We start from the raw sequence: 23713 nt of genomic DNA on the forward strand, positions 1-23713 counted from the left end.
ATGGTTTGATCAAGCCCAGAATCCTGTGGGGAAATACGGGAGTGATGTAAAGAAGCCTCATAAAATAAACTGGTAAAGTGTAACAAAATTCACAGGTGGTAGATGCTACTATTTCCTCTGCTGAGGGGAAAAGAAGTGTCATAAGCACAACAGGACTCATCAGCATTGTGTTGCAGTAACTGTGAGAAAATTGTTCAGTACAACTTACTTCCATGACAAGATAAAATCTCCAGCCAAACAAGGATTTTCACAACAGACAAGAAGGCAGCATAGACCTGCACAGTGATCTCTTCTATTTTTTTTTTTTCCTGGTCAATTTACCAGGTTCACTAAAGAAGTCGATATTCTTAATTTCCATTAATTAAGAGTGCAATGATTCCACTCAAGGGCAGGGCTGCTGTTCAGAGGGACCTGGACAAGCCAAAAGGATGGGGCTGACAGGAATCTCACTGAAGGAAAACACAATGTTTTATGTCTGGGATGGGGTAAAGGATGCCTTGGGATGGACGGGCTGCCTGCCTGGGGCAGAGAGGTAGTGCCCACAGACAGAATGAGGAGCACTGGCCATGAACTGAAACATAAGAAGTTTCACCTCAACATGAGGAAGACATTCTTTATGTTCAGGTTGATGTAGGACTGGAACAGGCAGCCTAGGGAGGTCATGGAGTATTCCTGTGTGAAGAGATTCCAAACCCACGTGGATGTGTTCCTGTGTCACCTGCCCTGGGTGACCCTGCCTTGGCAGGGGCCTTGGACTGAGGTGCGCTCCAACCCGAACTATCCTGGGATTCTGTGACAGTCCCTTGGAACAAGGAACACTTACTTTAACGCGATCCCGCAGAGCCGGTGCCTCACAGCGCCCCAGTGAAGCCACGACCGCTTTTAAACCAGCTCCCACAACACGGCGCCGCGAGCGCGCCCAATTACAGGGAAGGTCAGAAAACCGAGCGCACTGCGAGCTGCGGCCGGGGCAGGTGCCCTGAGCCCCCGGCGGAGCAGAGCTCGGGCTTCGGGACCGCTGCGGGCCGGTGCCCGGGGCCCCCGCCGTGAGGGGCGGGCGGGCGGCGGGAGCGGCCGCGGGCGGGGCCGCGGCGGGAGGAGCCGCCCCTGCCCGGCGCAGGCGCCGCCCCCGCGGCGGCCGCTCGTGCCCCGACTTCCTGAGGGCGGGCGGGCCGAACATGGCGCCGGGCCGCTGGCGCCAGGGGCGGCGGCTCCTCGGCGCTCTGCCTCTCATAGCGCTGCTGGGTCCCGCCGCCTGCTTTTCTTCCTCTTTCTACAGCCCCGGCGAGCCGCGGAGCAGCGTGCGAGTGCTGTGCGGCTCCAACTGGAGCCTGGTGTTGCAGGGCCAGTGGATGTTGGAGTTGTGAGTAGCGGCCGCTTTCCCGCCCGCCTCGGAGGCAGCGTGACCGGGGGGGCGAGGGGGGTTCCCTGCCAGGAGTTCGCTGCGAGGGGCGGGCATGGCCGGTGACTCCAGCCCCGCTGTGCCGAGAAGGGGCCCGGGCCGGCCTTCCCGCCCTGCGGAGGGGCCGCGCAGCCTCCCCGCGCCGGCGCTGGCTGCCCGGGCGGCGTGAGGGAGGCGGCGGGCGGTGCCCGCGGTGCCCTCCGTGCCCTCCGCCCGCCCTCAGCCGCCGGGCACACTCGGGTCTCTGCAGGGACGGCCGGACAGGAGGAGCTGCCCCGCGGGTTCCCGTCCTGTGGGGGCACAGGGTGCCCAAGGTTAAACGGGTCACTTGAGACAGAGGGGAATGAGGGATATGGAGTGAAGGACGTGGAGGTGTCGGAGCGAGCCCAGAGCAGGCCACCAAGGGGATCAGAGGACTGCAGCATCCCTCAGGAAAGGTTGAGAGAATTGGGGTTGTTCAGTCTCAGGAAAAGAGGCGGCTTTGGATAACTTGACTGGGCCTTTCACTTGAAGGAAATTTACAGGGAAGACGGGGAAAGACTCTTTACGAGAGCATATCATGCCAGACCAGGGGGGTGTGCCTTCAAACTGACAGATAATTGGGTTAAATTGCATATTGGGGAAGAAATTACTTGCTGTGGGGATGGTGAGGCCTGGCATAGGTTGCCCAGAGAAGCTGCGGGTGCCCCATCCCTGGACGTGTTCGAGGCCAGGTTGGATGGGGCTTGGATGGAGCAACCTGGGACAGCGAAGGGTGTCCCTGCCAGAGAAAGGTGTCCCTGCCCATGGCACGGGCTTGGCCCTGGGTCATCTTCAAGGTCCCCTTCCAACCCAGACCGTTCAGCGATTCTGTGAAGCAGCTGTTCCTGGTGTGCGAGGTTAAATGGGTCACCGTGGGAATAGTGTCCAGCCCTGCTCCCTCACCAGGGGCTGGCGCTGGGTTCTGTGTGAGCTCCAAGAGGGCTGAATCCGGTAGGGAATATTTAGCAGGAGTAGGCTTCCAAAGCAGTATTACATAATATCCCAGCCTTGACTTGAGCTCAGAGTTCTCATTCAAGGGAGATGCATCAGATTTCATTAACTTCTGACTGACTGTACTGTAGTGGTGCCTTTGCTTGTGACATGGCACATTGCTTGAAATGCATGTGACTCTTATTTTTGGTGGAGCCTCACTCACCTGCTTGTGTTTAAAAGGGAGGGAAAGGAGTTCGAGGGTTTTTTTTTAAGACAGCAGTGAATAAAAAAGTAGTTTAAGTAGGCAGTACAGTCACGTGGTAGCTGTGGGTCGTGCAGCTATAAAATAGGATTTTAGTGTGGCATGTGTGCTACTCCCTGCGAGTGCTTGAGTTTTAAAACAGTTTGAACATCTGAACTCGTGAAGTTTTGGGTTGCTCTTCAATTTGATTTATCTCCAGTCTCTTCTTAGCAAGATGGACTCTCACCTCTCTTAGGGCTTTGGGGCTCAGGATCCTACTGGACCCTGGTGTTAATCAGTGAATAGGTGGTAACCATCTTGAAACAGCTGATAGTCACCCAGGGATGCCAGCTGTTGTCGTTGAGGATTTAGAATGGATTTTGTGTCTCTCTTCATTCATTGTGATCTAAAAGGTGGAGGAAAAAAAAATTATTTTCTCTCACTCCAAGGTTATGTTTTAAATTGAAATTTTTTCACTTGGGACGTCTTAGTCCAATGTGGAAGCAATTGTATGAGAGCTACTGATTCATACACAGGTTGGTGAGTTTTAAGGAGGAAGATTATTTCTGGTGACTCAAAGTTTTTATTTCTAAAAGAAAATACTTAAATAACTAGCGGTGCATGCCTCTGGAGAAGGAAAAAAGAGAGGAACTGACTGAAACCAGAAGTGGTTGGGATAGCCAACAATTGAAATCCTTTGGAAGCCTTTACTCCAGTTGAAAAATTGGTCTTTGAGTGAGAGGTTGCTGGCAATTGTGATGGTGGCAGAGTTAGCTTTAGTGTTAGCTGGGCATGGTACGTGCTGCTGCGTTGCTTAAATCAGACTCGAGTTGATTTTATGCAGTGTTTGATGTGTGAAACATCCTCGGGTCTCCACGCTGTTCCCTGCGGTTCATTACTGGTGCTTTCTGCTTTTCTCCTGAGGAGGAACCTTTGTCTTTAATGAGGATGCAAACTCAGTGCTGCCGGTGTGGGATTCGTAAGAGTGTGAGCTCTGGGGTTGATTTTTATCATGTTTCCGGGCAGAAGCCGGCACAGGTTTTTGCCCCTATCTGGTCTCCGGGTGAAATCTGACCCGGGTTTCCCCCCATCCCTGCTCCCGGTTCTCGTCTTTATAGATGTACAAAACATCTATAAGAGAAGGAGAAAATAGTTTTATTTTGGGAGTTTTATTTTGGGCAGGCAGCACCTTACAGCCAGGGAGTTTTTCCACGGGCTGCATCCCTCTTGCCTAAATATTCCTGATTGGGTTTGTGGCAGAAACTCCGTGTGAGAATTCTCAGCCCAAGTGGCCTCAGTGAGGAGAGCAGCAAAAGCAGACTGATGGGATTCTTGCAGCAGTTTCCATTCTGATGGATTTTGGCTTCTGCTGCTTTTTCTCTGATTTAGAATTAGTGATCCAGACAGGAGTCTTGCATGTCAGTCCATGGATTCCTTCCATGGCAGGACTTCAGTAATGGTCATTAAAACCTCATTTGTTTGAAGAGCCTCCTGTTTATTTCTAAGACCTTTGTTTTCCCATCAGTACTTTTTGTAATGCAAATGTTACTATAGCATCTTCCTGGAAAAAAAAAAAAAAATAGTATTTTCATCAGCTGCTCTTTTGAATCCTCCTGCCCTGGTAGGAACAGATACAGCTGCTGTTTAATGTCAGTTTTTCTATTTGGGAAAGTGGAAAATCACTGTGTAATTCCACTTTTTTGTTGTTCCCAGGTGTACAAATAAAGAAACTTACGTTTGAGATTACTTGTGTGTGACATCTGTGGCAGAAATAGGGTTTTTCATCCTTCATCCCTCCTACCTGAGGTGTGTGTACTTGGCTGTTTTTTTTGTGAATATTTGGTTATTCACAGCTGGAAAACTTGCAGGCCCTGGAAGCACTGCTGCATTTTATTGATAAAAAAAAAAATGTTTTGGAGAAGGTTCTGTATCTGCCAGACATTGCAGCATTTTTTTGGATGATGTTACTATCACAGCACACAGGTCCAGGCTGGAGAGCTGAGAGTGTGGTGCTGGAATGAGCCGTGTTAAAAAGTTTCCCTGTTTCCTTATCTCTAGTCTGGAGCTGTGAGATAATGATTCATTAATTTGAGGAGTTTTCTTTTTGTCTTTAATATTGTGTCTGTTTGGAACACAGAAAACTTAATTTCTGGTCTGCTTACTTAAAAGTAAGTATTTTTGCATTTGTAAACAAAACTTGTTCCAGGCTTGATTTATCTTAATTGAACATCCTCTTCTTTTTGAAGTAAATTAAAACAAGCAAACAAAAAGGCCCAACTCATCAATGAACTTGTTGTCTTCGTGCCTCTGGTTACAAAAGAAACAATTTATGCTCTTGGCGTCTGCAGTACTTTGTGTGCTTGTTCCCACATAGGGTGTTAGATGTTTTGGTTCTCCTTTGCTCCAGCACGGACTTATTGCTGTGTGGACCTGAAAAAGAATGTCTTCATTGTCCATTTTAGTTCTAGCCAGGTGAAAATCAGGAGTCCAGTTAATACTCATGTTTCCAAGGCTTATTATACTTCTAGTGTAGGCCCATAGTTTTTTATTTTTTCATTGTCATTTATCGTTAAACATTGCCCTGCTGTCTCCTTGGCCAGCTGATGGCAAGGGTTCAGCCCTCCCACGAGCACCTTTTGTCTGTAGCTTCAAGGGAGGGTGCTAAAAATGAAACTGAATGTTTTGGTATTTCGATGGTTTAATTGGTTTTAATCAGTTAGCATGAAATACTTTGTGTAAATAAAATCCCAAAGGATGTGCTAAACTATTTAACAATTACTGTAAGTCAGGTTAAGAATTTAACAAGACAGAGAATCTTCTGTCACTTAAGGGTGTCTAGTCTCTTACTTCTTGTTAGTGTCCAGGCTTTTCTTTGTCTTATTCTTAAAAATACCCAAAACCCAATAAAAGCTAAAAAGCAGGGGAAGTGAAAATCAAGTTATCAAAACTCTGTTTTGGTTTTGAAGCCTCTGCAGCTCTGCTGGCTGGGTCCAGAGGAAGTGGCCAAACATTTTATTTAATAACTGAACACACAGCTGAGTGCTGTGCAGGGCATTGGCTGCACAGCAGAACAAAAACTGCAAAACTGTGATGCCGAAATGCCCTCTGTAGCAGAAACAAAACTAAACTGGTGCTGAAGGGGACGAAAAATTATGTAGAATGATGGAACTTAATCTGCTGAAGCTCTAGAATAATTCACATGCTTTTTCATTGATTGATTTGCTTTCTATTTTAAAAATAATATCTCCTTCTTACAAAGAAAAGGGCTTGTCTGTTTTGGAGGGGTTTGGCACACTGCAGGAAGGTCCTTGTCAGCTTCCAGGGCCTGTGCTGTGGGGTAAATGACAGCGACCAACTTCTGTATCTTTGGCTGCCACCTGCTCACTTGAAAAGTCATTAAAACCACGCAGTTGATCTGGAGCTTTTCTTTTGTTGGCCTTCCAAAGCTGCCTATCCTGCCTTAAGACCTGGCTGTATTTAGAAACTGTCCTTTTTTTTTTTTTTTTTTTTTTTTTTCATTTTGTGTGCTTGTGAGATCTGTAGCAGTAAGGCAAAACTAAAAGAATAAAAATAAGAATTTAATTCTTATACTGCTTTTACCATTCTATTGGATGCTGTCCCAACATTTTCACTCTCATTTTAATAGCATTTCTAATACGAACTCCATCAAGCAGCTTGGTTTAAGCAAGTTTTGTTGTTCTCTGTTTAGCAAATCCTCTCATGCCTCTATCCATGAGCTGTTTTTACTTTTTCCTAGATTCTTGCCACTTGGTGAAATTGCCATTAAAACAAAGTGTGGGATGGTACTCAAGGTTACATCTGTTCACCGGTATTGTTGGTAATGGCAGCGAAGAGGCAGATATAAAAAGGGTCAGTTAAATGTGCTTGAAACGGAGTGCAATGGTGAATTCAGTAGGCAGGCAGGTACAGGAAGAGAAATAAGTGGCTTGGAGCTGGAAAGTGTGTATCAGTACATCTCAGCGAAGTCCTTCTGTGTTTACTGATCCACTGGGGGTGATAGGGCACAATGGCACCTTTGCTCAAACTGGATTTCACTCAAGTGGGTTTTTTTGTATTGCCTCAGTGAAGTTGTTGGTGTTTGGAAGCCAAAGCTTGTTCTTTTATGCTTTAGATCAGAGATAAATAGAAGTCAAAAGCAAAGTCTGTGTCTGAGAGCTTCAAACTTTGCTTTTCAATTGCTTTCTTTATGCCTTCTGCAAAAAGCTTTAGGTATTGTAATGGAGTAGAAGCAGGAGAAAACACCTGGATACTTGGAAATAGCGATTTTAGTCCACTGAGGTCAGTCGTTGTTGCAGTGATAGATGTTTGCAGCCTTATTTCTGGAGAGCTGACCGTGTGTGAGAGCATTTCAGCTGTAAACCTGCTGGGGAAGAGGTCTGGCAGCATCAGGAGCGAGGTGTGTATTGAGGAGTGTGCAATACCTGCTTGCAGTGAAGAGTTTGGCAGTGTGTCACTTTTAGCTATGATGGAGATTAGCAAATTTCCTTTTAATGTGGATCAAGCTACTGAAAGCTTTCTTTCCCTAATGGAATGCCCAAGTCTTGAGTTAAATTCCAGTAGAGTTTGATTTTTGACTTGGAAAGGCCTGTTTTCTTGGCACACCTGTTTGCACTGTACCCTGTGCCCTACAATTTAATAGAGCTCCCCCCTTGTGCACAGGGAGGAGAAATGGGAGTGACAGCCCTAAATTTGGTGGTGTTGACAAAGTGCTAATTGTTTCCTGGCCTGTCTGCAGTATGGCAGAAGTTTGGTTACATCTGCTTTTCCCAGGGACCTGCTCTTGCATTTTGTGGCTTGAAAAGTAACAAAGACTGGTTCCACAGCAGCCACAAGGGTCTGTTTACCTCCTCCTGCAGATTTTTTTTTTCTGTGAATTTAAGGATGTTGTTGTACCAGAACTTCTGAGGAAACGTGAATCAGCCACAGTTCTAAAAGATTCATTAGAAAACCCTGAGTAATCAAGTACTTCCTCAGTCCTTCAGGGTGCAGAAAGTTTTTTGAAACTTTTGATAAAGATGTCCTAAGTGTGAAGTGTTTTGCTCTTCAGTAACTTACCTCCCCTTGTACTTACTTTTTCAGTATTTTAAGACTGAGAAAGAGACACAATAAAGCTTTAGTAATCCAATTTTTTTTTGTTATTTCCAGGAGGCAGTCATGAATTCCTTGATGCCTCAAATGCTGCACAACAAATGCAGACATGAAAGCTTCAGGAAAGTGAGGGGGTTGAGGTAAACAGCAGTGGTAGCTCTTGCAGAAATCTCATGGCTATTGCAAATCCTCTCTTGAACATGTGGGGACAGGCTGTTTCCTGGCTGGCAAGATTTGGATGTGTAATTTCAGGAACGTAAAGCAAATATTTTAATCCTGAGTGTCTGTGCCAATGTTCAGCTGGAGTGGCTGGATCTTGTAGCATTATCTGGAATGATTGCCATCCTATGTCCAATATTGATACTAAAAATTGGACAACCAACAACTACAGCTTTTTGTGAAGTTCACTGTTATGTCATGTCACATGGGTAGATTTTCATGCTGCTTTGAACTAAAGGAAATATTTTCAATCATATGAGTGTTAGCTGTGCATTTTATGTTCCACTTCATTCAGGAGAAATGCTGATGCATGGCAGATGTAAATATAAATTTTGATGGGGTCAAAATTTCTTTCCAAAATCAGGTTAAACAGGATAAAGGATGTATTAATTTTGAAAATCTCCTGGTGTGAATTTGGGACATCTAGGGAAGCTGGATTTAGAAAACAGTCAAACTTCTGTCTTTCATTTTAGATCAACACCAGCTGCCTTATCTGATGGATGCTCGCAGTTTCTTATTTATCAGTCAAGCTTCTATAATAAAATAATCCTGTTTGTAAAGTGCACTATCTGTCAGACTGTTATTAAAAGCTCTCTCCGGGCCAGCAGCACAATGGAGAACACTCTGCGTGTGAGACTTGTTTTCAGCATCTTTTGGAGAGATACTGAGGGCCTGTCTCTTGGCAGGATAAGATTTATGTCCCTTTTTCAGGTGCTTTCACACAGAATGATGTTGACTTAAAAAGTCAAGATATGGGCTTTCACAGAATCATGGATTTTTAGTACAGTTAAATACAACAAGTATTTTTAATTTGTGTCTTTTTAACTGCAGAGTGACAAGATTCCCTTTTTTAAATGCAGGAGTTTGAAAACTGCCGCAGAGCACTCAGAATAAATTTAATTCTGCCTCTTCTGTGAGAAATGACCTGTTCTACATTAAGCTTTATTCATATGAGACATCTGGGGATGGCTGAGGATATCTCTGTCTGCAGCCAGTACAGAAGTAAGCATTCCTGCTGGCAGCCAGAGAACAGGGATTGCCAGTCCCTAGGTCAGGTAGCAGTGGTGGCAGACAAACCAAAGGAGCAGAGAACCTTGTGTAGGTTCCCAATGATGCTTTTGTGCTAAGGATCTTGGACTCTGCCCAGGAGGGAATGTGTTTGTATGGTTTGCAGTGGGTGGGGAGCGTAGTGGCATTTGTGGAGCACTGTGACAAGGAAAGTGTCCCTAGACTCGCTGCTTTTGCTGCCAGAAACCTCCATCCCCCACCAGGGAAATCAGATTAAACCCCATAAAGGGCTCTCCTCATTAGGAAAAGGCTGAGTCTGTGCATGGGCAATTGCCCCAGCTCAGTCTGGACCTCCCAGTGCTGATTCCCTTGGGTGTGTCTGACAGAGCATGGCAGACTTGGCCAACCAAGTTAGGCTAAAGTACAGAAAGGTGGCAAAAGGGATTTTATCATCAATGTTATCTGATATTAACCCGTATATTAGCTGCTCTGTTTCCAGATGGATATTACCAGTAGGTGCGAAATTGGTTCAATTATTCTGACTGAGGGTGTAAAAAAATTCAGCTCTTGAAACATGCACTCCTATTTTTCTGAAATGAATCCTGGATGAAAAGAGGACCATAAGTATAAGCAGTAGGAATTTGATGTGTGCTCTTTTTAAGTCTCTCATAACTGCAATCAAAAGGGCACGTTGTGTTGTATGGAGTAGTGGGTTAAGGCAAATGCAATTTGGGGAAGTTCTGAGGTGTGGGAAATCAATACAAAATGTTGTGATGAAGGATACTGCTTCAGAGGACAGCCTGCCTTCAATAACTCAGGTAGCTGCCATGGAAATGTATTTCATTTCCTATGTAAATAGAGTAAATCACAAGTGGTGAGGAGTTTGGATATGAATTTCTCAAATCTGTGATTTGTTTGGTTTTAATAACACGGGAGAGAACATAGGGATTGGTAAAGAAACTTTGATCGTCTTATTCCGTAGAATTGATTAAGAAAAACTGTAGGTTTTTTTCCCTTTGTGATTGATGTGTTTGTGTTTTCTCTGTACAGTAAATCAATTTGAATGTCTTTAAGTGTAAGAGTATTAAAATATTTGCCCTGCCTTCCCCCTTTAGTTACGCTCCTTGGTGTCCAGCCTGTCAGCAGATTGAGGCGACCTGGGAGAGCTTTGCCAAGGAGAGCGAACGGCTCGGCATCACTGTTGGCAAAGTGGATGTCACTCAGGAACCAGGTACAGCATGAAACAGAGTGTTTCAGTAACAGCAGTTATTCAATACAAGTACCATTTACTACTTATTTAGGCTTCAAAGTCAAAATAATGTTATCCACAGTTTGTTTCTCCATACAGTTCGCATTTCTGAACTGAAGTTTATAAACTCAATTTGAAGGATTAAAGAATTGAGGGGGTGATCTGGCTTAATACTGACTTAAAAGAGGCTTATTCTCTATTTTAATCTTCTCCACTGGAAGCTGTTGCCTGTCTCGTTCCTCCAACCTGTCTGCAGAAGATTCCAGCTCTGTAGCCTCCCATTAGGAGAATTTCAGGGTGTGGTAGAGCGAGCCTTCCTTAATTAAAATTGCTAACTGTTCCCAGCATGGTGCTGGTTTATTGACTGGTTTAATTGTGGCAGTGCTTTATATTACAGATGTTATTGCTGTTTCCTGTTGGTGATGCACATAGCAAATATGTTTATAAAAACACTTTCCTAGCTATTCACAGAAGCACGAGTGCAATCTAATTCATTCCTCTGGTGACTCCCTTCAAAGTTTTGAATGTGTCTTTGTACAGGCAGCATTAATGTTGTATAAACCTCTGCATCTCTTGGGAGTGCTTCATGCTTGTTTGGGCTTTGAGGGGATAAAAAAATTTATCAGCAGTATCAAAAGACTGAAAAATGAGCTGTTAGGAAAAAAAAAGGCCAAACTTTACTGATTTTTCTTTGTTTTTGCTTTATAAAGTGTGTGAAAAATGTGTTTATTAGTTGAAAACATGCTGAACAGATTTACTGTATCAAAACTCGTCTCAGGATTGGTCATCTAAGCTGCCAAGAAAATGACAGCTATTCTAGACCTTGTGTCGGTTCATGTCTTGTTAAAAGTTCACAAGGACACAAAAAATCTGGTATCAAAAACCTGCACATACTAATCATTATATAGTGTAATAAACAGATGAGTTTTAATATTACCTTGTTTAAATAGAGGTAAACTTAATAGTTGATTTTCTAATGTTACTGAGAGTCCTAACCCCTAAGCATGGCTTACTTCGGAGTCAAAGGTCTGACCAAATGATGAATTTGTACCAAAGCTCACATAATAAACCTACAACATCCAGTTCAGCACTGGAAGCTGCAGGCACTTCTAAAATTAAGGAGTGCTCAAACTGGAAAACAAACATTTATTACGTATTTGACCTTTGGTGCCGATGTAATTTGGAAGATACGAGTTTCTATGGAGCTCTCCGAAGTGACTGAGGTATTTTTACTGTGGGCTTTGCATCAGCCTTTCAGTTGTTGTGTTTAAGTGCTCTTTCTCCTTTCTTGCTTGCACAATGGTACTTTAATTAGTCTTAGTTATGTAACCCCTTCATTGAATTGAAAGTAGTCAAAATGTGTTAAATTAGGGGAAAACCACGAGATGAGTGCAGAGTTACATAAAATCGCACTTCCCAAACCGGCAGGAGAAAGTGGCCATTCATGGTGCTTAATTGCAGGAGATGCCTGAAGAATAAATCCACCAGAATCTTAATGGCTTCACAGCAGATTTCAGTGCCTTATGTTCAGCCTTAAAGTGCTTCCTCTTGCCTCATCTCCTGCATTGAAACATTCAGTGTGGAACAAGCAAATAGTGGAGATGCTTCTGAACCCTTAAGTTCTGCATATTTGTGGTGCCTTTTCTAAGCTGCTGATCATTTACCTGTGAATTACCAGACTTCTTGCATCTTCTCTGTCTTCTTTGAGTAGTTGTTGGCTGAAGGCAGCTGGAGTTTTTGATGACAGCTCTATTTTCTGTACATTTTCAGGGGTATGCATACACAAATAAAAGGGGTTTTTTTTTGATTAACTGTTGGTTTCATAGTGGATGTCAGTTTCTGCTTTGCAGGCAGAGACAGGTGCTTAACTGTAGCCAATTCAAGTTTGTATTAAACAGGCATCAAAACAATTTACTGTGTTCCTAAATTTTGTAGCTGACTCGCATCTGGTTTTACCAGTCTAGGGAAGTGCCTTAGATAACCAGCAAATCTCCACCTAAAATGTTGGGGATGCTTAGGTGCATTTCATAACTTTTAGATTTCAGAATTGCTTCTGAGGTGTTCACTCTAGGATTGGCCACAGGTAAGAGGTTTGAGCTGTTTTATTTCCTTTGCCTGAGTGGGGTTTGTAAGAGCTTCAGAGAGCCTTTCAGTGTTCCCATGACTTTCTCCGTTCTTAAGCTAATTATGTTCTTGGTGGCTCTCCACCCAGTTTTCCTTGTGCAGCTGTGCTGTCTGCTTTATCAGTTCTGCTGTTAGACTTGTGGGTTTGTTTGCTTTATAATCTCCCTGTGCTGGCACAACTTTTAGCTGTTTCAGAAAGTTTTTCATCACCCTGCCACTCGTAGCAATAAAGGCAGAGAGCTGAAAAGTTGAAGTAAAGAAGCTTTCCTTTCTGAAACTTTAAAGATCATTTGCTTTACATGTCTTCAAACAAAATACCAAACAACAAAAAAAAGCCATAACCCCTTTTTGGCCTGTTCCATGGAGGAATTGAAATTGAGGAAAACATTACCACTGAAACTTCTAAAAATACCTGGCTTATTTCAGTATGGCTCATCTTTTTCTCTAAAGGCAGAAACCCTCTTGCTACAATACTTTTCCATGGCTAATCCTGTTGCCTAGAGCTGTTTGCTTTATTGAAGGCTGAATAAGGCCTTCATTTCCCAAAAGATTTTCACAGAATTATATAAAAGACAAAGTTAAATAACCATACTCTTCACACTGGTACTTTATATGAATTGCAATTGCTGGCTGTAGGAATTCAGTCCTTTCTAATGGACTCTTGAGTGCACCTAATGCTGGCCTGGTCCAAATCTTCAGCTGGGTGCAAATACTGAGGTGACAAATCCATTGATGAGGAAAATTACCTCTCAGTAAACATTCTTCAAGCTAAACATTTTTCCTTAATTTATAACCAATATTTAGTATGTGTTACTGTTTGTAGCATGTCTGAAGACAAACTGTTAACCTGTATTTACAAAACAGTGGTGAAAGCTGCTGTAGCCTGCTCTAAAATACAGAGATGTAAGTATTTATAGATAAGTCAGAATGCTGAGAAATTTCAGTGTTACTGAACTGTTTGTGTTGTTTTCTTCCTTTTCTAGGCTTGAGTGGTCGTTTCTTTGTCACAACACTTCCTACAATTTACCAGTAAGTGTGTCATACTGGAAACTGCAGCTGTTGACTCCTACTTGTCACTTGATGTAATCTGTAACTGAAAAGTAGGGGGAAATGAAGGAATAGTGACTTTTGATTTCAGCTCAGGTTATTGTAGCTTTGACTGGATGATGAAACCCTTATCTGAGCCTCTTCTGTAGTTTAAGTGACTTTTCTAAGTTTCCCTGTTATCCATAATCCTAAAAAATGGATCAAGAAAATATTTGCTGTATCTCTTTTCCAATAGGGTGATGTCATCCTTAAAATACTGAACCCTTCATTAAGTCAGAGTATTATGAATCGTGCAGATATACAAACAAATACATATATATGTGCACTTTTAATTCTGAGTTGTATTTAGAAATGGTTTGGTTGTTAACCTCACGTGCTTTGTGTATTTGCTGTAATGCCAGTGAATGTTTAGGAAAAAGAGCAGCTTTATAAATGGCAAAACCCCATGCTTTTAAAAACTGAGGTTTTCCATCATGAATGACAGTTCCCAGACACTCAGCTCTGAGCAAGTGAAATCTCTGATGTGTGGGGGCTTTTGGTTGGGTTTTTAACTCCAGAGCTTGGGGGCTGTCTGTGCTGATGGGGGTTTGTTTTGCAGTGCCAATGACGGAGTGTTCCGCCGATACCGCGGCTCCCGGACCTTGGAAGATCTTCAAGGCTACATCTTAGAGAAGAAATGGGAAGCTGTGGAGCCTGTAGCAGGATGGAAGTCTCCATCTTCTATAATGTAACGCTTGGGTTTTGTTAACTAGAACAGTGTTTTATATCTCATTATTCATTAAGGGTCCTGTGTTGACAGTCTAAAGACAAAAGGCCTTTATTCCTTAGACTTGCAGGCTTTGCAGAAGCAGTCAATATTGACAGCCTGATTCCCAGCTTCTCACCTATAAAGGCAGCTTATTTTCTACATTTGCTTTTGTTTGTGCCTGCTAGGGCTTGTTTATGTCATCTTTGAAAAGAGATTAAGAGAAAAAATACAGCCACTGAGCATTATGTAAAGTGGCATTTCCAATATCTGCTGAGTCCTGGAATCAAAAGTGTGTTTATGTAGATTATTGCTTCATAACTTCTGGCTACTGGGCAGCCTTTAGCTTTAAGGATTTCTTGTTTATTTCTTTACAGGAGAGACTTTCGTCTCCCTTTGGAATAGCAAACAGTGTAGTGCTTACAGAATATGTAAGAATTTGTTTTTAGAGAGAGAGATTTGCTTAGAAATATTGTAGGAAGCTTGCACGACACAAAGGACGAACCAAAGATGTGAGTGGCCTGCAGTTCATTCTGGCTGAAGCCGTTATGTACAAATTCACATCAAAGATCCAGAGAGTGTCCTTATTTTTCATGTGGAGAGGAAGAAGAGCTGTAGGACATTTGGGAATGGGGACAGGAGTTACAGGGCTGCTGTGAACCTGTCCTTCCATTTCCTTGTTTTTCAGGATGCATGGCATGGCAGGGCTGTTTCACTTCTCAGGATGGATCAGGGTAAGTAACTGCAAAGTGTCTCCATACTCCCTTTTTATGCTTAGAATAATCATATGTTTACAAGTCAACACGTAACTGAATATTTTGATTTTCTTTTTATGAGAGTTGCATCATGTATTGCACAGGAGAAGGGAGGGCAAGGGGGTTTTTTAGTAATAATTTGTGCATCTGGGGTTCAAACTGGCAACGTCACTTGTACAGGAACATGATATATTTTGAAAATAGAGTAATTATCAGAAGTAAAGGAGAAATGCTAAGCTACACTGAAGTGTGCTTTAAATTATTGAGGCATATTTTACTTCAAAATATCTCAAAATGCTTTCCTTTGGGAACTATCCGAGTTTGTCCATGGCATCCAAATACTGAGAATTTTCAGACCTTTTGGATTCTGATCAGGAAACATCCTCTTAAAACCTTTTAGTGCCAGTGAGATTGAGAGACTGTATTTGATTGTGGCAAAATGTGTTACTATTGTAATATGGGCTTCAGGAAAGAAATGGAGTTGAGAGTTGGAACAAGTTTGTATCACTTCTACTAAGCATCAAACTAACATAGAATCAAGCAGAGCTCTGAGTTGTGTATCTTGTAATTCTTTCACGGGATAGTATTTACTTTTTATAGCCTTCTCATGTTTCTCTTCCATGGTTGTTCTGAAATGGTGGTGTTCCTCTGCAGTCTCCTTCCTGAAAGATTAACTGTCCTGGGAAGAGACCTCTAATTTGCATTCCACTTTGATGAATATTTCAGGTGTACACTTACTTCCTCACTCCTCCTGCTCTGCTGTCTTTGCTTATGCTTTAATAAATATCAAAAGATGTTCTGACATTTTAAAAGACTGTGGAATCTCCGTATTTGAACTCCTGTAAATGTTGATTGTGGCTTGTTTTTAAAGAGGTTTAATGTCATCATTGACTTCCTACCAGCTCGTCTAAATCGATGTGCTGCTTGACTCAGCCAGTTGAATTTTTAGGCTTGAGGAACAGATTAAAGTTTGAAAGAAATCTTAATACTGTGTTTGGGTTATTATATTTAAATTTAGAAATGAAATAATTTATTTAGTGTATGCTTAGGGTGTGTGGTTCCTTTAAAGAGCTGAAAAGCTTAAGTAAGAGCTGAATGGCTTAATTTTAGTTAATGAACAGATGCCACATAAGGATGAAGTATGTTGTGATACTTTCCTGCAAGCTCTGAGTCTCCTCATCCATCCGTCTGCAGTAAAGGTTGTGTATGGCATCTGTCATGCTGAGTGGCTTAGGGAGAAGGAATTGTGCATCCTCTGCTTAAAAAGCCTTTTAATGTGAACAAATTAGTAAAAACCCCCAAGATTTAATGGTGTCAAAAGGGGGAGACCCCAGTATAAATACTGTTAAATGAAAGGGCTTAATCAGACAGCAATATTTGTAATGGTGTTGGCAGTAGAAGTCCTAAGTGGTTTTAGGTATGAAGTTATTAAGTGTCTTGTTCTATTTTCCAGCAAATTCATAACTACCTCACTGGCACTCTTGGAGTTCATGTTTGGATTTCCTATGCCATCTTCATCTTAGCTACCTTACTGATTGGCCTGCTCCTGGGTTTGGTAAGAACATTACTTTTTTTCTCAGTTAACTAGAACTCTTGCTTTGCATTATCTTGTGAAAAAAAATAATACCAACTTTGCACATTAGATTTACTTAAATATACTTAAATATATTACTAAGTACTATTATCTCTTCCCTGTGACATCCAGAATGTGTGAGAGTGGATTAAAGCTGTGCCAGGGAGGTTTAGACTGGATATTAGGAAGCAGAGGGTGGTTAAACACTGCAACAGGCTCCTGAGAGGTGGCCAGTGCTTCAGGCCTGTCACTGTTTGAGAAGCGTTTGGACAGTGCCCTCAATACAAATCAGGTCACCTTCTTAGGAAATCTTATCAAATTCTTACTAAATGCTTCAATTTAAATTTTAGTCCATCCAGTAAAAGGAGTGTTGTCCTTGTATTAAGTCATTTCTACCTAAGTGTGGAATGTGTGTGGTCAGAGTTGCTCAAGACTCCAGCTTTCTAAGAGCACAGGCTCTGTGGAGAGTTTTATCAGCCACAGAGGGATTGGTGTTGTGGGAGTCAGCAATTGTAAGGGTTCTGCCACACTGTTACTCAAAATTAAAGGATGAAAATAATTTTTTAAGGCTTTGAAGATTTGGGGGTGGGGTTAAGTTCTTTCAGATGAGTTGTCTGTTCCACGAGCACATTCTGCAACTGCAAGGACAATTCAACAGTTCTGCTGGTAACTGGTTGAACCTGCTGCTGAGTCCCTATTCCTTGTAGGAAGTGTAAAAGTTATTCCTGGGATGTGGATCTCTGCCCTTCAGCCCAAATATTAGTGAAATTAAGAAAAATTTTGTCAGTGTATTTCTCAGTAGTACTGGAAAGTGATTTCAATGCAGTTGAAATTTGAATTTAGGCGAAACCATGTTTTTATAGTTGATGTGCATACAGAATTGTTGTATACAAGCAAATGGTTTTGATTATTCAATTTCAACAGCTGCATTTTTCTACATGGTAGATTTTCACCAAATGAGAGCAAAACAAGTTAGCGTAACTGGGAGCAAGTGAATGTCATGTTTTAAAAGAAACTCTCCTTCTTACTCCTTCATTAAAAAAAACCCAAACTGAAAAAGCTGAAAAAATGTGAAGTTAAATTCCCAGCTCTTTCCAAAAAGCTTTTCAATGATTGAAATATATTTCTTTGACATGGTGTCAGCTCTGTCTTTTTCTTTGCACTATTTTTAGCATTTGACAGTGAGGCGCAAATGTCTTCCTTGCGTTTTGAGTGTCCGTGTTCTGCATTTGGCTGGTTAAATAATGAGCACAAAAGGTGGAACACACATCTCTACCAGGGAGCCAGGGATAGGAATGGAATAACATCCCAAAACACAGGAAATCTTGACCACGATTTTTCTCAAAGATTTTTGTAAAGTAAAAATTCTCAACTGTGTTCTGAGCTGTTCTTCAGCTGTAAGCAGTGTCAGTACTGAATAAATTTAGGAAAGTAGGAGGCAGAAAATGGGTAGTAGAAAGCAGGGAATGCTGGTTAGTACACACTGAGAAAGCACTTTTTCCCATGTTTTTATTTAGCTCTTATCTCTAAGCAAGATAATATAATTTTGTAAATTTTATTGTATAAATCTGTCTAAAAAGAATGAGCGCAGGGACCTTTGCAATTGCCAATAAATGCTGTTTATATTATTGCTAATAAATACCTTTTTCCTTTCCACAGATCCTGGTTTTGATTTCAGACTGCCTCTGCCCAGCCAAGTCAAAATACAGAGCTGAAACGCCTGGTAAGAACTCTTTAAGAGGGTGAGAAGCTGTGGTTTGAAGTGTAAATTTGTAGGAGGAAGGGCAATACACTGTTCAGATCTTAGGTGTGAGCCAATAATCCAGGAGCCAAGTAAAATTGGTTTGTCTTTGGTCTGTAACTCAGTGGAATAAAATGAAAGTCTATCTATGCCTGATATTCAAGGAAAATAAATGGAAGTGGAGAAGAAATCTGCTGAAGACTGAATGAAATAACTGAAAAATAAGGAAAAGCTTTCAATCACAGAATGGTTCAGGTTGGAAGGGACTTAAGGATCATCTGGTTCCAATCCCAGTTGGAATAATAATCCTAATTAATTATAATGTTCATCAGTATTTCAGAGTATGTCCCTGGTGATGCAACTTTAAAAGGCTTTGTTGTGAGGTTCAGTCTAACTGCAGTCTCTGCTTTGTTTAGAAGAAGCAATTACCAAGGAGAACGCGGAGAACGCGGCACTGGAGGAGCCGGAGGAGGCGGCGGAGCTTTCCGCGGACGACGCGGAAGAGGCTGCAGATGGGAAAGATCTCTCAGACGGAGAAGATGCAGCAAATTCAAGTGCTGATGAGTCTGAGGAGGATTTAGCACTTGGAAAAGAATCAGGGGAAGAAGAAATGGAAGACTTAAGTGAGCAGCCTTTAGCTGAATCAGAGACTGAAAGCACAGTGAGGCAGCGGAAAAGTCAGGGGGCTGAGAAGGAACTATAGTTTTCCCAGTGGTGTATCTTGTACACTTGGACCAAAGAAGTGTCAGACCCCTTCAGGGTCTGAAGCTGGAGCTTACACTTGATTTGTCGTTGGTGTTTACGCAAAGCTCTGCTCTGCCAGCAGGCTCCTCTTTTTTTTAAGCTTAGTACTTGCTTACTTTCTTTGATAAGCACATTTGCTGTGTGTTGTGTGACCTTAGCCGTGACAATCAAAATCAGTGTCTTATCTGTTCCATGTCCTCTCAGAGAAATAGGGGTTGTCAGCCTCAGTTCACCAGCTCTGAAATGATCATTGTGTGTGTGTCTCTCTAAGGACTGACCTGGGCCAGATCAGGACTTTTAACTCCACGGTAGCTTGGCAGGACTGTGACTTTTCTGTCTGAATGTTGATTGTTCCCAAATGCCACAGAAGCACAGAGACGATTCACTAGTGAAAGGAGGCACCTTACTGGTCTTCTATCAGAAGTGTTGTGTACCATGGGTTTGTTTTTATCACTTTCAGCCGAAGCACCTTGCTCTTCCGTTTCTATTTGTGTTTGTTTTGGAAGTTGATCCTGCAGCTCACCCCCAGACGTGTCAGTTTTTGGTGATCCAGAGGCTATGCAGCTTGAGTTGTTTGACCCAAGGAGCTGGAGTAATTAAAAACCTCAGGCAGAAAGAGAGTGGCAGCTAAATGTTCAAAATGTTTTGGAACTTTTAAAAGTTTTAAAGGAAATTATTTTGGTTGGGGGGAAATTTTGCCAAAGCATGACAATTATTTTTTTTTTTTCTTTTGGTAATTTGTTCCCTTCAGGAGATTATAGCAGGAAATACTCAGTTTGGAATCAGTAAGTTGTACTTTTCTCGCCAGTACAAGTTTGTCATGCACAGTGCAGTCCTGCCATTTCCAACTCGGAATGCTTTTGGCAGAACTCAAGCTGCTTTAGTGATGTTAAGAGGCACTTAGAGGTTTTACCTTTGATCACTTTTCTACTTTTGGAATCATCACATTGGGAAAAGAGAGGGGGGCACAGGTGGGTAGTGGTGAGAAGCTTTGGGTTTTGCTGCTTCTATCAGAGTAAACGTGTGCGTGTGTGTTGAACTGTGTAAAGTGAAAATGGCTTGTCAGGTAGACGGCATTAGATGTGGTTAGACTTGGTCATTAAACATATCAGTGTGTCACTCCTTTGGGTTAATATATAAGTCTTTCTTGGTAAGGAGTATCCTCAGTGAGATCCTGTATGCTCCTGCTTTGTTGATGTATGACCATGAGCGTAAGATGTGTCCTGATCTTGATACTATTTTAAAATATATATATTGCATAAACCTTGCTAACATGCATGAATTTCATCTTGTTCTTCAAGAACAAAGAGTAGTCAGAGATAAGATCATCTCTCCATTAGAAGAGAATTTGCAAGTGCAAAATGCAGGTTTTCTTTGAGAGTGAGATTAATAGGGCCAATTTGTGTTGAAAGCTGTGTTATTGTTGTTGTTTTTTAATGCTCATAAAGAACGTATTTGCCAAGAAAGCTCAACTTTCTCATCTATGTCCTGTCACTTATGTTTTCGAACTATATGGTAGAAACTTTGCATTTGTCTGTAGAGCTGCTCAAAGAAGAAAATTACGCTGCATATCCTGAAATTGAAATTTCTTAAGGACTGCTCCCAGTCTGCAGTTTGAGTTCCATATAGTGGACACCTCTAAATGTGCTTTCACACAGGTGAAGACACAGGCTTGATAATATCTATACATTGCACTACCTTGAGAACAGTGTGTGGTGTTCGAGTGTTGTCCCCTGTAACTGAGCAGTTGTAAAATTGCAGCTGCGGAACTCAGCAGTAGGTGAGGCACACAGCAGCCCTTTAAAAGCTACACTTTTATCTGCAGAAATCAAGAAAACGTTGTGGCCACTATAGTGTGAAGAGAAGATCTGTGCACTTCGAGGACAAAAAGGTGTTCTCACAAGAGTTGGGTTTCCCTGCGGTGTCTTTGGGTTTCACAAGCAAACAAACCCACGAATGGCACTTTGTCCTAAAAGGCCTTTTGTGAGATGCTGTGGGAGAGCTCAGAAGCCCCTTTGTGTGGTGTGTCTGAATTCTCTGCTCACATTTCCTCTGTTGGTGCATGTCACAGTTGGGTTTGGATTATTTAAACCAAAGATATGAAGTGTTTTCCATCGTGATAGACTGAACTGTAAGATCACTGATGAGCGGGGATTAAATAAACACGCAGCAGGTGACAGTAGCTTAGATCTGTCTTCTGAACACAGAAATGAGCTTGCTCAGGCTTCTGAGGGTTCTTGAACATAGGATGGATGTTGTTCCTGTGTTTTCATGAATAAAGTAGGGAATATTAATGCTGACTGGGTTTGACCATGTTTGACATGTATTGATGTACCTTATTGCTAAGATCACTGCATTGTGGTTAAGGCTTTGCTTAGAAAAGGTGATACTGTGCAACCATTGATCTCTCCAACTTAATTTTACATTTTTAGGGAAATTACTGTAGTGTGACACTGGAGATACTCAGTTTTGACTAATGTTTATCTGGGAAACAGTGAGCAGCAAACACTGTAAAGGCTAAATTTGTGTTTAACAGAAAAATTATTAGCTGTGCAGTAGAAGTGTCATGCTAATATACCTTCCAGGATCAGGGTTTTTTTCCACTAAAACACACTTTAATTGAATCATGTGAGTAGTGCTAATTAGACTATTACAATAGTTTTAAACTTGGTGTGTTTCCAAAACGTCAGGATCAGCCTTTTGTGCAATCTGGGTGTACTGTTATCTCTGTTCTGTTAGGATTAATCATGAAGAAATGGAACTTGTTCTTGCAACCTCAGTATAGACAAAAGGGCCTTGGAGAAGCTGCTGCTGGCACTGTTCAAAATGTTTTGATGAAGGACAGGGCCTTAAGGCTTGTGAACTAGAGCTATGTGTCAAAATTAATTTAAGATTGTTGAGAAGCAATTTAAATATCAGTTGGGCTGCATGCCACTGGAATGGGAATGCTTAGCAGCAAGTCACAGAAAAAATCTGGCAGGTTCCTTCTTCAAGAGGCTGGAAATCCATCCGGCATTCCAAACCTCGTGTCCTTGGGATCTGTGTGAAACTTGTATGTGTGTCTTGGAATGCACTGTATCTACTGCCCCTGTGGGCGTGGCACATGTTATGTGGGTTTTCTTCCTGGAAATGTTACACAGGGTTGTCTGTTACATGAAAGTGTCGCAAATTTATACTTACGCGTATTTTTACTGAAATGCCACATAAAATTTTGTATTTATGACCTGCTTGGAGTCATTTTCATTTCCTCAGTGCAGAGTTGGCTCATCTGTGTCTTTAACAAAAGGTTTTTTTGTTTTTTTTTTTTATAATGCTGATCTTCCAGTTAATCACAGAGGTTGTGACTTGTGAAGATTCCTTAAATTCTTTAAAAGAAACCTGGACATCAATGAATTGCTTCCTTTTGGAAGGTTTCCCTGGAGGAACCCAGGGCTCTCAAAGGTTCAGAATGGAGCTGGGCAGAGCAACATAACTGAATCCTTAAAGGCTTCAGCTCCACATGAGGTAGTTCCTCCCCCTCCCTGAGAAATCCCAAACTCTGCCAAAGCCCTGCTGACTCCCTCTGGGATTTGGAGTCCAGCAGGAAATGTACAGACCTAAATGAGCCATCCTCAGGTTGTGGTTCACATTCCAGGCTGTGCTGGAGGAATAGGCTGTAGGGGCAGCTGTGCCAGAGGGAGAAGGGACTGCCAGGAGCCATCCCTGCGACCTCTTTGGATGGTGTGAGCAGCTGCTGGATCTGCTCCTGGATTCATTCTGCTCAGGTGAGTTACCAGATCTGCCTCTCCCTGTGAACGGAGCAGCTGCAGGGCCTGGGCCCTTTGCCACTCACTTTGGTTTTCCTCTTTTCCACTGGGTTCATTTCCGGATGCAAAGTGGAATCTGGAATGATATCAAATGAAGCCTTGTGAGCATTTTGTTTGCTGTTTCATCAGCTGCTCCTTGTTCTCTTTTGTGATGTGAGAGCATGAGATTTTCTCCATGAAAACAGCACGTGGAATACTACAGGCAAAATCGGAGCGGGCTTTGATCAGGTTCAAGCAATCTGACAAATCCAAGCTCTAGTTTTGTAGAGGAAATATTGAAGACACTCTCTGGTGGCTGAACTAAAGTGGTCGAAAAACTTGATTTTCTCTCTGGATCTGGACTAGTATGAAGTCCCAGCTCTGGGAATGCAGCTGCCCAGTAGTGTGTGCTGTCATTCCATTCTCTACTGGGGAATATGTTGTTTTACTCCATTGAGCACTGTGGTGATTACTTTTTTTAACCAAACATCTTCATTCCTCTCCCATTAGAAAAACACCTAAGACCGTCTGCTTTTACTCTCACTTTATCTTTCCTGAGGAGAAAGGAAAGCTCCATATTTAAACATACAGGGAACAAATGGGGATGTAATTATCCTAATATTTTCATTTAGATTTCCATTTTATATAGAAAGGTTGTTTTTTATGCCTCATTAGAATTACTTGGAGCCTCCTGGTACTTCAGACTTTTACATCAGTTAGTCTGGATTCCAGGGGAGTGTGGGAGCTGAACCTGCACGTCATGGATTTTCCTGGCACAGGCTTGGCCAGTGCCTCGTGCTTGCAGGGGATGCAGAAAGGACAGTCGCCATTCCGAGTGTCAGTCACACATCAGGAAATGAAAAGATCACCCTTGACAAGGGCACTTTTTAGGTCTCTGCTGCTGTGGTTGTGGGGACAAAAGTAACACTGAGATCTTCTTTGTAAATCTGCCCTGGATTGGTTTCATTGTACTCAGAACCATTCAGCTCCTCCCAGGAGAATCAGTCCTCTGCTCAA

The 23713-nt window shown here is 42.3% G+C and overlaps 1 protein-coding gene across 1 annotated transcript; it reads left to right on the forward strand.

The window, feature by feature from the left end:
* Positions 1-1178: 1178 nt before the first annotated feature.
* Positions 1179-22134, forward strand: TMX4 (thioredoxin related transmembrane protein 4). Its single transcript, XM_066177848.1, has 8 exons — positions 1179-1363; positions 10049-10164; positions 13290-13335; positions 13952-14080; positions 14787-14832; positions 16307-16408; positions 18086-18149; positions 18584-22134. Exons 1-8 carry the CDS (start codon positions 1179-1181, stop codon positions 18868-18870), a joined length of 975 nt encoding a protein of 324 aa, XP_066033945.1. The 3' UTR covers positions 18871-22134.
* The last annotated feature ends 1579 nt before the right edge of the window (positions 22135-23713 follow it).

Source organism: Chamaea fasciata, unplaced genomic scaffold (genome assembly GCF_029207755.1).
Source record: "Chamaea fasciata isolate MVZ Bird 193981 ecotype frontalis unplaced genomic scaffold, bChaFas1.0.hap1 SCAF_3, whole genome shotgun sequence".
Lineage (NCBI taxonomy): Eukaryota > Metazoa > Chordata > Aves > Passeriformes > Sylviidae > Chamaea > Chamaea fasciata.